General features: G+C 43.5%; 1 protein-coding gene across 3 annotated transcripts in view; it reads left to right on the forward strand.

The window, feature by feature from the left end:
• Positions 1 to 460: 460 nt before the first annotated feature.
• Positions 461 to 15,347, forward strand: part of GHITM (growth hormone inducible transmembrane protein) — a 59,559-nt gene continuing 44,672 nt past the window's right edge. Inside the window, exons 1-3 of one of the 3 annotated variants that reach the window (XM_030203283.1) lie at positions 533 to 549; positions 720 to 824; positions 12,262 to 12,415. In XM_030203283.1, coding sequence (XP_030059143.1) covers positions 12,284 to 12,415 — 132 coding nt within the window. In that variant the 5' untranslated portion in view covers positions 533 to 549; positions 720 to 824; positions 12,262 to 12,283. Of the gene's footprint in view, positions 550 to 719; positions 825 to 12,261; positions 12,416 to 15,347 lie in introns of those variants that run through there. The other 2 variants (XM_030203284.1, XM_030203285.1) reach the window with 2 other exon arrangements.

The raw sequence follows: 15,347 nt of genomic DNA on the forward strand, positions 1-15,347 counted from the left end.
ATTTGTATAAAACAGTGTAGAAAAATGAACACAAAATGCAGAGATTATAACTGCTGCTTCTACCAGTTACAATAATTTATGAAGCTATTTTAGGTGATATTCAATTTTTATTTCTCTATATTTTTCGTCTACATATGGGAAGCTTTAAAATAAATTAAAAAGCTGTCACATAAGTAAAAAAAAAAAATGAAAAAAATCTTTTGTCCGCCATCTTTTAAGGCACTACCTATCCAACTGGATTAGGTCTGTCTCCTGCTATTGCTATAGTTTTCAATAGCGCCACCGACTATTGTTTTGGGCAAACTAAAACAGCAAGCTCCGCCTACTGGCTTCAGCCCGTAAAATGGACTAGATAGGAACACCCCGTCTCATGTTTTCTTCAACCTCCTTGCGAGGATCACCGTAACTCACAGCAGGTGCATGTGGGCATCGCCATACGCATGCGCCAGTACTTCAGGTGAGGTGACCTCTGATGCTGTCATAAAACCTTCTTGTGTTATTGCGGCCTTCAATAAACCTACTTGGTGTGAGCTTCAGACCGGGCAGAGAGTAAGTGCAGCTCCATTGAGCTATTGCTGAAGAAAGAAGGAGGTAGTGCCTGCCTGCTTCCATTCCCGCAAACCCCGTTCGCTTTCTCCGGTGTTATGCTGAAGTTCCTTGACCTTGCCAATGCTCTCGCGTGTTCTCCTCTGACGCAACTTCCTGTTTCCTTCCTGCAGGCCTTTCGAGGGAGAGAGAGGAAGTTGTGCGACAGTGCGAGTCATAAGGAACACGGCGCGCCGGAGAAAGAAAGCTGTAGACGACTTCACGTATCAGTTTAAGGGGTGGGTACGATGTCGAATCGCGGACAGGGAGGAGAGAGTGGTCCTGAATGCTGTGTGGAGGGGTATTCGGTCTGTGAGAGTGTGAGGGCAGCCGAATGCGTGACTTAATCTCTGAAGAAACGGGGTTTTATGGACAGGTTTTGTTCTAAGGACCAAGTGTAGGTCTGTCCTCAAGTGTACAAACAATGACCATGCATTCTTTTACGCCTGTATTCACTGTGAAGCTTGTATTTCCCTTCACTGTCCATTGGATAAATGTTTATCAGATATTTGATCACAGAAATGCCACACTTTGGCTTTATATCAAGACATAATTTTTTTAAAAAATACGTTTAGCCCACTTATTTGTCTATTTTGATTATTCTAAGAATTATTTATGGCCTTTAAGCATGGGTAGGACTATTTTCTGCAGATGTTCTTTCAGATGTCATGTTCTTGATGCTTCAACTTAGTTGCATACGCATCTTAAAATTAGGTAAACATTCGTACCAAAACAGTTTTTAGCCAAAATTAATCAGGTTAGTTGTGAGTGGAAGTTCATAATACTAGACTCCCAGCACCAATTCTAATTAGGCTAGTAGGGAAGGAGAGACTACCAGGCTAAAAAAAGCATTATTCATGTCTGAAGGTAAAGACCAAATCAGCCTATTATCTTTCAGATCAAAAAAATGTGCTTTAATTTTGCATAACATATCAAATATGTATGATTTGAGAATAATTTGGATCTTTATCGAGCCTTTATTAAAGGAATAGTCCTAAAACACAATATTTGGTCAGAGTAGCCCTGAATTTTCATTTTGAGTTTGAGGAGACTCTTGTTTCACTGAGTTCTCTAGCAAGAGGAGGTAACTGCCTTTCTGTTGGTACAACCAAAGTGGGTTACATATACTAATGCAGTTATTTTTTCTGTGTTGTACATGGGACAGTAGAGGATTAAGTGACTTGGCCAGCGTCACAAGGAGCTGCAGGTACTTACAGGGTGGTAAGTGAGAGCAGCAGTATGATTTAACTAAAATGCGGTTAACATAAATGAAAGCTATACTCTATGTACTGAACAATGTTTTAGTAATATGTGTAGTACGTACAAATGCTATTAATAGAAATAAATGTTTACAGTTGAGTGGCATATTTTCAAAGCACTTAGCCTTCCAAAGTTCCATAGGTTTCTATGGAACTTTGGAAGGCTAAGTGCTTTGAAAATATGCCTCATAGTAACATAGTAGATGACGGCAGAGAAAGACCTGTACGGTCCATCCAGTCTGCCTAACAAGATAAACTTATATGTACTACTTTATATGTATACCTGACCTTGATTTGTATCTGTCATTTTCAGGGCACAGACTGTAGAAGTCTGCCCCGCCTCCCAACCACTGGCGCTGCCACCCAATCTCTGCTAAGCTTCTGAGGATCCATTTCTTCTGAACAGGATTCCTTTATGTTTAGCCCATGCATTTTTGAATTCTGTTACTGTTTTCATCTCCACCACCTCTCACGGGATGGCATTCCAAGTATCCACCACTCCGTGAAAAAATACTTCCTGACATTTTTCTTGAGTCTGCCCCCCTTCAACCTCATTTCATGTCCTCTAGTTCTACTGCCTTCCCAACTTTGGAAAAGGTTTGTTTGTGGATTAATACCTTTCAAATACTTGAATGTCTGTATCATATCACTCCTGTTTCTCCTTTCCTCCAGGGTATACATGTTCGGGTCAGCAAGTCTCTCCTCCTACGTCTTGTAACGCAAATCTCCTACCATTTTTGTAGCTTTTCTTTGCACTGCTTCAGTTCTAAGATACGGCCTCCAAAACTGAACACAATACTCCAGGTGTGGCCTCACCAATGACTTGTACAGGGGCATCAACACCTCCTTTCTTCTGCTGAACACACCTCTCTCTATACAACCTAGCAACCTTCTGGCTACAGTCACCGCCTTGTCACACTATTTCATTGCCTTCAGATCCTCAGATACTATTACCACACAATCCCTCTCCCTGTCTTACATATCAGACTCTCACCACCTAACACATACATCTCCCGTGGATTTCTACGCGCTAAGTGCATCACTTTCCATTTCTTTGCATTGAATTTTAAATTGCCAAACCTTATACTATTCTTCTAGCTTCTGCAGATCCTTTTTCATGTTTTCCACGCCCTCTGGAGTGTCCACTCTGTTTCAAATCTTGGTGTCATCCGCAAAAAGGCAAACTTTACCTTCTAACCCTTCGGCAATGTCACTCAGAAATATATTGAACAGAATCGCCCCCAGCACCGATCCCTGAGGCACTCCGCTACTCACCTTTCCCTCATCCGAGTGAACTCCATTAACCACCACCCTCTGGTGTCTCTCCGTCAACCAGTTCACCACGTTGGGTCCTATCCAACCTGTCAAGTGTATTTAAGATCCTCTTGTGGGGAACTGTGTCAAAAGCTTTGCTGAAATCTAAGTAGATTACATCTATAGCACATTCCTGATTCAGTTCTGTGGTCACCCAGTCAAAGAATTCAGTGAGATCCGTTTGGAACAATTTTACCTTTGGTAAAACCATGTTGTCTCGGATCTTGCAACTTATTGGCTTCCAGGAAATTCACTTTTCTTTCTTTCAGCATCGCTTCCATTACTTTTCCAATAACTGAAGTGAGGCTTACTGGCCTGTAGTTTCCAGCTTCTTCCCTATCGCCACTTCTGTGAAGAGGGACCACATCCGCTCTGTTTTCCAATCCCACGTAACCTCTCCCGTCTCCAAGGATTTATTAAATCTTTAAGAGGACCCGCCAGAACCTCTCTGAGCTCTCTCAATATCCTGGGGTGGATCCCATCCGGTCCCGTGGCTTTGTCCACCTTTAGATTTTCAGGTTCATACACACTTGCTTCTGTGAACGATGCTATATCCAATCCATTCTCGTATGTACTTTTGCCAGTCAATCGTGGTCCTCCTCCAGGATTTTCTTCAGTGAAAACAGAACAAAAGTATTTAGCAAATTTTGCTTTTTCTTCATCATTATCCACATAGTGGTTCATAGCATCTTTCAGTCTCACAATTTCCTTTTTTGTCTTCCTCCTTTCACTAATATACCTGAAGACATTTTTGTTGCCCCCCTTACATTTCTTGCCATTTGTTCTTGTGCTTTCGCGAGACGTATCTCTCTCTTGGCTTCTTTCAGTTTCATCCGGTATTCTTCTCAGTGTTCCTCTTCTTGAGTTTTTCTGTATTTCATGAACGCCAACTCTTTAGCCTTTATTTTCTCAGCCACTTGCTTGGAGAACCATATTGGTTTCCTTTTTCTCTTGCTTTTATTTACTCTCCTTACATAGAAGTTTGTGGCCATATTTATAGCTTCCATCAGCTTGGACCACTGCCCTTCCACTTCTCGTTTGTTCTCCCAGTCCATCAGCTCTTTCCTCAGGTATTCCGCCATTTTACTAAAGTCAGCATTCTCGAATTCCAGGACTTTGAGTTTTGTGGCTGCCCTCCAGTTCAGCTGTTAATATCAAACCAAACTGTTTGATGGTCACTGCTGTCCAAGTGAGCACCCACTCGGACATTTGACACACTATCCCCATTTGTGAGCACCAGATCCAGCGTTGCTCCCTCCCTCGTGGGTTTTGTCACCATTTGTCTGATCAGAGCACTTTGAAAAACATCCACGATCTCTCTACTTGTTTCCGATTCCGCAGATGGAACTTTCTAATCTACTCCCAGCAATAGCACCTCTCTTTTCTTTCCCAAATTTTGGATATCTGTAATCAGCTCTTTATCTAGTTCCTCTGATTGTGTTGGAGGTCTGTAGACTACACCCATGTGGACAGAGGTTCTGCCATCTCTTTTTAAGGTGATCCATATCGCTTTTTCCTTTCCCCAGGCCTCTATTATTTCAGTTGCTCTACTCCTCCACTTTTACAACCATCTTTATCCTTCCTAAATAGGTTATAGCCTGGTGCGTTTGCATCCCATCCATGGGAATCATTGAGCCATGTCTCTGTGATTGCGACAATGTCTACGTCTGCCTTTAACATCAGGGCTTGCGGGTCATGAACTTTATTGCTTAGGCTGCGAGCATTTGTGGTCATCACTTTCCATCTACATTTCAGTGGCATTTTTGTCTTCTGTTTAGTTTTTCGTTTAGTCTGCTTCCTGCTGTGTTGGTAAGAAGTGATTTGCTAAGATTGTTTTCATTGCTTTTTCTACTGTCGCATCTTGTCTTTTAGCTTTAGCTGGGGGTGACCACTTGAAGTGACCTGCTTCCATATGCCACCCCTGCCTTCTAGTTTAAATACCTAGAAATATATTGTCTAAATTTTTCCCCAAGGATTTTTTTTTTCCTGCCACAGTGAGGTGCAGCCCATCGTTACAATATAGTCTTTTGTTTTTCCATGTATTGCCCCATCCTCCTATGTACCTAAATCCTTCTTGCTGACACCAGGCTTTGAGCCAGGTATTGACATTTTCAGTACTTCGCAATCTTTTCTCTCCCTTTCCAAAGGTAGGTACATAAGCACCGCCATACTGGGAAAAGACCAAGGGTCCATCAAGCCCAGCATCCTGTCTTCGACAGCGGCCAACCCAGGCTTCAAGAACCCGGCAAAACCCCCCCAAAAAACCAAACAAACATATGACTGGTGGGAATTCCGGAGTCACTGAAAGACAAAGCTGTATTGGGACTGTTGGAAAACTGGTTTACTACAGAGATTGTGTAAGATTTGTCCCGGGAGGCCTGTGCGTATTGAGGGTGCCCACCATGTGGGCAGATTTTATCGAGGATGCGGCCAGGCCTAGAATTATGATGGGCCTGGAACAGGTTTTGCAAAGGTATAGAGCGATGCAGGAGGTAAAATTTCAAAACGTGAGAGTGCTGCCAGGGCCGGTCTTAGACCGAGGCGGCCGGATAGGGCCTCGCGCAGCGCGCCTCAGCCTCCTCCGCTCCATCCCGGTGCTCCGGAATTTAAATTTACGTCACAGCAGCTGCGCAGCGTCAGTGAAAGCGCTGTCCGACGTTTCTAACGTTCCCTTCGCTCGTTCCCTCTGTGTCCCGCCCTCAAGGAAATGACTTCAGAAGAAGGCGGAGCACTGAGGAAACGAACAAACGAGCGAAGGGAAGGCTGGTGGAGAGACGTCAGCGCTTTCACTGATGCGCAGCTGCTGAAACGGAGGTAAATTTAAATAGGTGGACATGGGAGCGGGAGGGATAGGGAAAGAGGAGCATTGATAGATGGACAAGGATGGGAGGGCAGGGCCCAGGGAGAGAGGAGAAACTGCTGGACATGGAGGGGAGGGAGGAGAATTGCTGGATATGGATGGATGGAGGAGGGAAGGGGAGAGAGTAGCATCAATGGACAAGGATGGGAGGTCAGGGCCCAGGGAGAGAGGAGAAATTACTGGACATGGAGGGGGAGGGGGAGAGGAGAATTGCTTGATTTGGATGGAGAAGGGAAGGAGAGAGGAGCATCGATGGACAAACATGGGAGGGCAAGGCCCAGGGAGTGAGGAGAAATTGCTGGACATGGAGGGCAGGGGAAAGAGGAGAAATGTTGGGCAGGAATGGAGGGAAGGAAAGACAAAGAAAGGAGATGCACATGGATGGCGGGGAAGGGAGAGAAGAGAAATGCTGGACATGGATGGAGGGAAGGAAAGTAGATGCACATGGATGGAGGGTAGTGAGGAGAAATGCTGGATATGGATGGAGGGAAAATTGCTGAATTTAAGGGCTGAATTTGAAGGCAGATGCTGAAACTGGAGAAAGGATAGGGACAGGGCTACAGATGGTAGACAGGACACATAAGGATACAGGAGGATGGTGGACATGGTGAGAGAAAAAGTATCAAATGGAAAGAAGACACTGCATGAAACAGAAGACACTGGGACCAAAGCGAATAGAAAAACTAAATGATCAGACAAGAAAGGTAGAAAAAAGTATTTTATTCAGAATGTATTAATTGGAATATGTCAGCTTTTGGAAATGTGCATCTGTGATATTTTGCATGCAAGTTTCATTTTTTCTAGTATTGCTGCATGCTGAGTCTGACTTGTTGAGGTAACTTAACAGTTCAGTATTTTGCCTTCATATCTGTTGTCATGTGTTTTTCATGTGTGATCAAGGTGCAGTATCCTGCTAGCGTGTAGTATTTGCAGCCCTTTTTTTTTTTTTTTTCACGAAGTAGTGTATTGGTGTTTTAGAGCCCGGTGTAATTACAGTGCTGCTTTTCCACGCATAAGGTTGTAGCTCGTCCTGTCCTTGGAATTAGTTCTGTTATGGTTTGGTAAGGTTATGAGTGTGTGTTTGCACAAGTTTGTGTATAGTGTTTTGCAGTGGAAAGATTGTGTGTCCGCACCTCTGACCCCCCCGGGGTTATGAGAATTGGAACTACTAATTGTAGTGGACTTGAACTGAATAATTTCTGGGGAGGGGAGTTTCATGATAGCATTGTGCTTATTATTTCAATCAGCTTTTCTGTACAAGTTTATCATCATTTGTCTTTATTTGAAATTTCATAAATAAAAATTTTTCTAAAAATTGAGTAATCTTAGTATTGGGGTGGGGGCGGGGCTAGGATGGGGCCCCACCAAATTGGTCTGCACAGGGCCCCGCACTTGCTAAGACCGGCCCTGAGTGCTGCTTTTCCAAGATTATTCTGCTTCAGTTGCACAACTACACAGAGGGTAAGTGGAGAAACAGCTGCACTTCATCTTATAATTTCCAACCAAGTTGCATGTAGTGCGGAATGGCAAGGTGCATGTTCTTGAGACCAGTGAAGCAGCTAAGCTCCAAGTTCAACAGTAATTTCCGAATTTAATATTAGACTGGATGGGTAAACTTTTTTTTTTTTTTTTTTAACACATCTCTTTAATGTCATGTCTGCTGATTTTCCTGTGAACAGTTGCGTCCTTGGATTGGGAGCACACCACAAAGACTGTTAATCTAGTGGTCCTGAGTTTTGTGTTGTTGAATTTTACACCTATTTTTGATTCCTTCTGGTCAGGTGATTGGTATTGTCTGTTTGACTTTTATTTTTTAAGGTGATGGGAAGTGGTTGGGGGATGAGTGTGGTGATTGTGTGATATGCCTGGGGGGGAGGGGGATAAGTTCATTAATCGATGGTGTGTAGCTTTTGGGATGGGGTGATGTGGGCGGGTTGGGAAGGCGGGAGATTGGTAGGGATTGTTCATCATGGGAGCATACACAAGAATATTTTTGGCAGGGCATATGTATCTTTTGTCTGGTTCCTGGATTTGTTGGGAAGGAGGCTGGGCTTCCTGGCAATGGTCTGTTAGGTTTTCACTTTTTTTTTCTCTCTCTATAATGGAATGTGCCTGGAATCAATTATGTTAAAGAGGTCCCAGATTTTGTAGAGATTAGACATGGGGCTGGGATAGTAGGTTTGTAAGAAACAAATGACTCAACATCAAAAATTACAATGCTCTTGGGTGGCACAATACTTTTATGCATCGTCACCTACAAGCAAGGTGGGGGTGGCCTTGTTAATTCACACGCCTATTCCTTTTGGGCCCCAAAAGGTTATAAAAGATCCAGAGGGGGTTATATTATTGTAGATGGTATTTTGCATTGGGTAGCAGTTAGCTTGCTTCTATTTATGCACCCAGTGAGTCTAAGAAGACTTTTTTCAGGAGGTTTTTAGCACAGTTAACCACTGTAGCAGGTTCCTATAAAATTCTGATAGGAGACTTCAATGCTGCTTTAGATCCTTGCTTAGACACTACTGCTGGCTTGCAAAGAGGTTGGCCACACTCAGATGATGGGTTTTGTGTTTTTCTCACTAGCTTGGATTTGGTAGTTCCCATGGGGGACCTTATATCTGTAGGAGAAAGATTTTACTCGCATTTCTAAAGCACATAATACTATGTCTCGAATTGATTATATTTTTGTGTCCAATGGTTTTTTTTTTTTTCATACAATCTTATCAGTAGATATAGGGCCTCTGGTGATCTCTGATCACATTACCAATGGATAACTACTAACTTAGGGGGGAGCCTTAGAAGGAAGGGGGGTGGCCAGATGGTGTTTTCCAGCTTATCTTTATGACCATGCTTTTAGGCTGTATCTTATGGAAAAATGGGATGAATTTGTCCATAATATTGAGGTTCATGCCTTTGATCCTCTTCCTCTTTTGGTGTGGGACAAGGGTAAGGCTGTGATCAGGGAGGTGATCATTGCTTGTGTCTCTAGGTGTAATAAAACAGCTAGCAGCTCGTCTGTTAGAATTGGAGAGGCATGTGACGATGTTAAGGTTAGTGCAGGACCGCCCCACTGTTCACAATAAGCACTCTTTTGGCCAGCCAAAAGTAGCAATGAATGCTCTTCAAAAGCGAGCCCAGAAAAATTTATTTTTTTATAACTATAAATGGGTTTGGTAGTAAACCTGGTACGTTATTGGAAGTTCTTACCAAAAACTGGTCTGGGCCTATGGTGGTTTCCTCGTTGTGTGATGTTCAGGGTCAGTTTGTGATTGAGCAAATGCATCTGGAATGTTTGTGCAATTTTACAGCTTCCTCTACCGGGCTGAAGCTGTGGGGACTCCTGAGCAAATACAGTCTTTTTTGCGAGACTGTGGAGTGCCAACTCTATCGGAGGCAGAGAGTGCTCATTTAAATGAACCTATTTCTGGACAGAAGGCTATAAAAACTAAAGTTTCACAAATCACTGGGCCCCGATGGGTTTAGCAGAGAGTTTTTAAAAATGTTGAATTTTAAACTAGCAGGTCTTTAGGGGGCATATTTTGATTCCACAGTGCAGCGTGGGGTTTTTCTTCCTTGGTCTAATCAGGCTCTGATTATAGTTTTGCCTAAGCCTGGACCCTCTCTTACCTGAGTCTTATAGGCCCATTTCTCTCATAAATGTTGATCTTAAATAGTTTGCTAAAATCTTGGTGAGTAGATTGGCTACATATGTCCCTGGGTTGGGGGTGGGAGTCCAGGTTGTATTTCTGAAAGGTAAGCATGCTGTTAATGTTTGAAAACTAATATTGGCCTTGGAGAATACTTTACAACAGTGGCCAATCCAGGTCACAAGTACCTGGCAAGATCCCAAAAAAGTACAATACATTTTATGCTGCTTATCCTAAAAATAAGCAGTGGATTTTCCCCCAAGACTTCTGTTTTAATAATGGTCTGTGGACCTGGCTTTTGCTACCTTGTCAGGCCTTAAACTCAAAAGTCTGAAGCTTTGCCCACTCATTTGACTATTGAGTAGTTCTGGGCTAATTTTCTGTTAAAGGAGGCCAGCGGCTCAGTAAAAATACTTGGGAACCTATATACCTGCAAATTTACAGAACTTATGAGTTGAGTGTGGTGCCTTTGCTCCATAAGTCTTTAGATTGTTTTAAATTATGGGCGGATCTTCCCTTGGCCCTTACAGGAAGTGTGTTCCTCTGTAATATGCTTATTGTGCCTCAGTGGCTCTGTTTGTTGCAGACTCTGCCTGTGTGGCTCTTGGAACATGATCTGAGGAGATTGTGTGGGGCACTTTTATTTGTTTTTTCTGGAAGGGATAGCGGGTTCGTATCCTTCTTACCTCGCTTATGCTTCCCACGTCTAAGATAGTATTTGGGGCTTCTAGATTTGTTCCAATACAATGTGGGGTGTGGGTAGCGACTTCTAAGAGATTGGTTGCTTGGTGCTGGATTCACCCCTGTAGAGGCAGAAGTAGCACTTTTGTTTGCTCTCTGGTTCTAGATTTTTATTTATTTTATTTTAGTTACATTTGTACCCCGCGCTTTCCCACTCATGGCAGGCTCAATGCGGCAGGCAATGGAGGGTTAAGTGACTTGCCCAGAGTTACAAGGAGCTGCCTGTGCCGGGAATCGAACTCAGTTCCCCAGGACCAAAGTCCACCACTCTAACCACTAGGCCACTCCTCCACTCCTGACTTTAGGGATCATGTTGTTTGGACTTACGAGAACTATTTGGAAGGTCATCTGTATGTCCCTGAGGGGTAATAGGTTTTTCTCACACTTTTTCTTTGCTGTGGTGGGGAATCCTGATTTTCCTTCTGGCATGGGGGGAGTTGTTTTTAAGGCATGGGGTCAGAGGGGTTTGCGTTGGATTGGTGATTTTCTTGCTTTTGAGGGTAAATTGTTTTCTGACTTGCAAGCTTAAGTAAGAGCTTTCTGTTTTAGATTATTTTGTTTTTATGAAATTGAGGCATTATGTAGCTATACCGCCCCTTGACCATCTTAATGCTTCCTTTGCCCAGCAATTAACCTCATGCTTACAATTGGGGGGGGGGGGGGGGGGGGGAGAAAGTATTTCCCAGCTATGTCACTGTGTACATTTTCTTACTAATTTGTTGGCAGATCTGTTGAACCATCTTGCGAGGGTGTGGGCTGTAGACTTGGACTGTCATTTCTCTTGATTGACTTAGGTTTTTTTTTCATAATATTACAGAAACCTCTGCATACATGTTACTAGGGAACAAGAGTATAAACTTTTGCTTCAAGCTTATGTCTCTCCATGGAGGGCTTTTAAAGCCCATATTAGAGACAGGAGCTTGTCTTTGCAGTGGTCAGGATACGGATACTCTGGCCATATGTTTTGGTGTTGTGTCTTTTGGCACCAGGTGTGGTGTTGGCTTTCCAGATGTTTGGGGAGGAGGGCCCACAAGTTTCTTATTCCAAAATACTACTTATCTGCTGCCGGACACAGAAGCGCAGTGCCTTTTTCTAGCCAAGGCCTTGCTTTTGGCTAAGAAAGCGGTTTTAACTCAATGGTGATTGCAGCAGTCTCCGCATATTTCTCTGTGAAGACATTACTTGTTTGAACTTGCTCTTTTTGAATGGTGGACTGTGGGTGATGGGAATGCAGCTAATTGGATCATTTTGTAGAACTTCTGGGAACCTTATTGGACTCTTCTTCCCCATAGAGCTTGTAGTCGCTTGATAAATAACACTGTCCTCTCTTCAGGTTTACTCTTCCTATTTATTCTTGATTATACTCATCTTGTTTGTTATATAATTCCTACTATAGTAGTAACATAACATAGCTGTTGGATGTAGAGATTTCTTGCACTAGTTCTGGTGTATTAGCTCTCTTTTTGTTCCTTTAGCTATGTGTGTTTTTCTGGTGAGAGGTTGAGGAACAGGGATGAAAATTGTACAGGGTGTCCACAAGTTATTTTTGAAATGAGTGTTAAGATGTTGTGTTGTGACGTTATGGAGGGTCATGTAAATCAGAATCAACTGCATGTGTTTTGTCCAGTATTTCTGTGTTTCTTATGTGTTCTTTTCCTTTTCTGTATGGTGGTTGCACCTAATAAAGAGGATTTAAAAAAAAAAAAAACAACAAAAAACTTAACTGTTCCTAGAAATAAAAGTATAACCATTGTGGCAAAAAAGAAATATGCATAAAAAATTTTCTGAAGGAGACAAAGTATAGATAGAGCTGCACAAAAAAGCACTTAATAAAATCAAATTTCTTATGTCATTTCAGTCACTGAATCTACTGTTGCATCATGTTGGTGGCAAGATTAATATGTTTGCGGAATTTGCCTTCACGGGGCCTTCGCCCATCCTTCTCACAAGCTCCTCCAGCTTTAAAAAATTCATCTGTGAAGACCAAATATGGGATTTTACAACCAAACCAGGTGGGTTAGCCTTACTAGCAGCAGTTCTAGTAATCTCATATAACTTGTAATGTGTTAATTTTTGCTTTGTAAAATTCTATTGCAATAATCAAGGTAACTGTACAATGTGGAAATTTTAATAAACTGACAATTTAAGCCAAAACAGTTTAAATTATGCCCTTGGAATTAAGGAACTGCAAGAAAGTATCTTATGTCAGAAATTGAAGTGTTCAGTGGTGCAATAATTGCTGAAAATATGCATAAAACTAAACATAACTTATCTGTTTTTTCTGAAGAGGTCTTTATTGAGGAAATCACAAAAATGCCACAGTACAATACAAAAGCTATCTACACATTTCAGCAAGGAAAAAAAAGAAATGATCACAAATATTTCCATGGCAATTAGTTTGATCCGTTTATAAAGAAGCATACATATTCACAAGCAGTCTCCTACTAGAACCTCCAGTATTTAAGTTTTTATTTATTAATAAAATTTTCCCCTTATTAAAACCTAAATTCCCACCTCCCCCACCCCCATAAGACCTTCATTTAGCCCACCAGGGAGCCCATTAGGGAAGCTAAGCTCTGGAACAGACTGTCTTTAGAAATTCAGAAAATAACACATTATTATTCCTTCAGGAAACAGTTAGTCTTTTTTGTTTGAGAAAGAGATGGGTTTTTTTTTTTAGTTTCAATGTATTAGATGAGAGATATCCTTTTTAATTTCAATGTACTAGATATGCAACTGTAATTAATGCTTTAGATATGCATTTCATGAAAGGGTTTTTTGTTGTTGTTTTTAGTTCTGTTTTAGATGTGCATTTCATTGAGAGAGGTGTGGTTTTTTTATTTTTTTTTTTATTTTTAAGAGGATACATAAGCATTACCATACTGAGAAACACCAAAGGTCCATCAAGCCCAGCACCCTCTTTCCAGTAGTGGCCAGTCCAGGTCCCAAATACCTGGCAAGATCCCAAAAAAGTACAAAATATTCTTTCCTTGTCATCAAGCAGATGAAGCCATTACGTATGGGTTGTGTCCATCAACCACCAGGGGGAGATAGAGAGCACTGAACTTTTCACAGTGCCTCATGGCCAACCAGCTCCACTGCCTCTTTAGTATTCTCTATCTCCCCAAGCAGGGTGGCTGCAGCTTCTTCGAGCTGCATCAGAAATCTGCCTGGGGGTGGCTCCTGGCTTGCCAGTTGTTAGCCGGGGTGTTAGAGGCTATAGCAGCTTCACTTTGAAGGCACATAGGTTAGCCCTTTCCCTGCCTTACCCATGCCCCTGTGGATGTGGACATATTAGCTTGCTTTTCCCTGTCCTTTCCCACTCAGTGGATGCAGGCACATTGGTTCGCCTTTCCCTGCCGTTCCCACTCATCTGAGCCTCCAGAGTTCTTATTACCTCTGCTTTCCTCACAGCGTTTTAAAAAAATGGAACAGAGGTTTTCCTTTGATTCTTCTACGGGACCGGAGCTGTGATACTCTGTCCGATGAGGTAAGAGTGTTTTCTAACTGCTCCGGGGTGGGCCCGCGATGGGGCGTTTTTGGCGCGAAACCGCCATTTTGAATTTTCCCGCTGTTTTCGGTGATGGCTGCAGAGAATGTAAAGCGCTATTCCCGGTGTGGCAAGCGCAAATCAGCAGTGGGGCTCTGTAAATCATGCTGTACATGTGTAAGAGCCGGCCCGAGCATGGCGAGCGATGATTCTTCCCGCTCAGAGCTGGCAGTGGACGCCATTTTGAATTCTCCGCATGGCGCAGCCTCCGGAGTTCTTATTACCTCTGCTTTCCTCACAGCGTTTAAAAAAAAAAAAAAATGGAACAGAGGTTTTCCTTTGATTCTTCTACGGGACCGGAGCTGTGATACTCTGTCCGGTGAGGTAAGAGTGTTTTCTAACTGCTCCGGGGTGGGCCCGCGATCGGGGCGTTTTTGGCGCGAAACCACCATTTTGAATTTTCCCGCCGTTTTCGGTGATGGCTGCAGAGAATGTAAAGCGCTGTTCCTGGTGTGGCAAGCGCAAATCAGCAGTGGGGCTCTGTAAATCATGCTGTACATGTGTAAGAGCCGGCCCGAGCATGGCGAGCGATGATTCTTCCCGCTCAGAGCTGGCAGTGGACGCCATTTTGAATTCTCCGCATGGCGCAGCCTCCGTAGAGACGGAGAGCCCTGAGCCCGGGGTGGGGGGGGGGGAACCTCGAATTGAGGCTATTCAGGGAGCGGCTAGCCCCGGACGGGATCTGGGTGCCCAGGGCGAGTTTTTCTCCCCTGATTTTGTGTTGTTATTGCATAAAGCATACATGCTGAAAAGAGCTCTCCCTCAAGGGTCGTCTGAGGCCACTTCTATTGTCCCCCCCGGTGGATTCTGGCCTGGGACTGCCCGCTGAGGCTATTTTCCTTGATAATTGGCATAAAGAAAAGCGTAGAAGGGCTAATTCCCCTTCAGATTGTGGTGCACCTGCATGCAGTTGTTATGCTGCTAGAGCCTGCCTGGCGTGGTTGCAACAGGCAGTGGAACAGCCCAGAGATGGAGCGGAGCCCTTCTCGGATGTGGCTCCGCGGCTGGAGTCGGCCTTGTCCTTTTTGGCTGTTGCCCTTTATGATATTGTCAGAGCTTCGGCTAAACAAATTGGCAGTAGCAGTGGCGGCTCGCCGTCTTATTTGGCTACGACATTGGGCAGCGGACATGGCCTCTAAGCAAAGGTTGGTGAAGTTTCTCCTTCAAGGCCTTCTCCTATTTGGTGAGGAGTTGGAAAAAAAAATTGTTAAAGGCCTGGGAGATCCTAAACCCCAGCGCTTGCCCGAAGATAGGCCGAGGCCTTCCTCCAAGGGCCAGACGGTCCACTCCTCTTATAGACCTCACTTCCGTGAAGCTAGAAGGTACCGCCCGGGGCGTTCTGCTGGGTTCACTTCTCGTGCCCATTTTTCAGCAGAGGAACTCCTTTTGCTCGG

This window comes from Microcaecilia unicolor, chromosome 5 (assembly GCF_901765095.1).
Source record: "Microcaecilia unicolor chromosome 5, aMicUni1.1, whole genome shotgun sequence".
Classification (NCBI taxonomy): domain Eukaryota; kingdom Metazoa; phylum Chordata; class Amphibia; order Gymnophiona; family Siphonopidae; genus Microcaecilia; species Microcaecilia unicolor.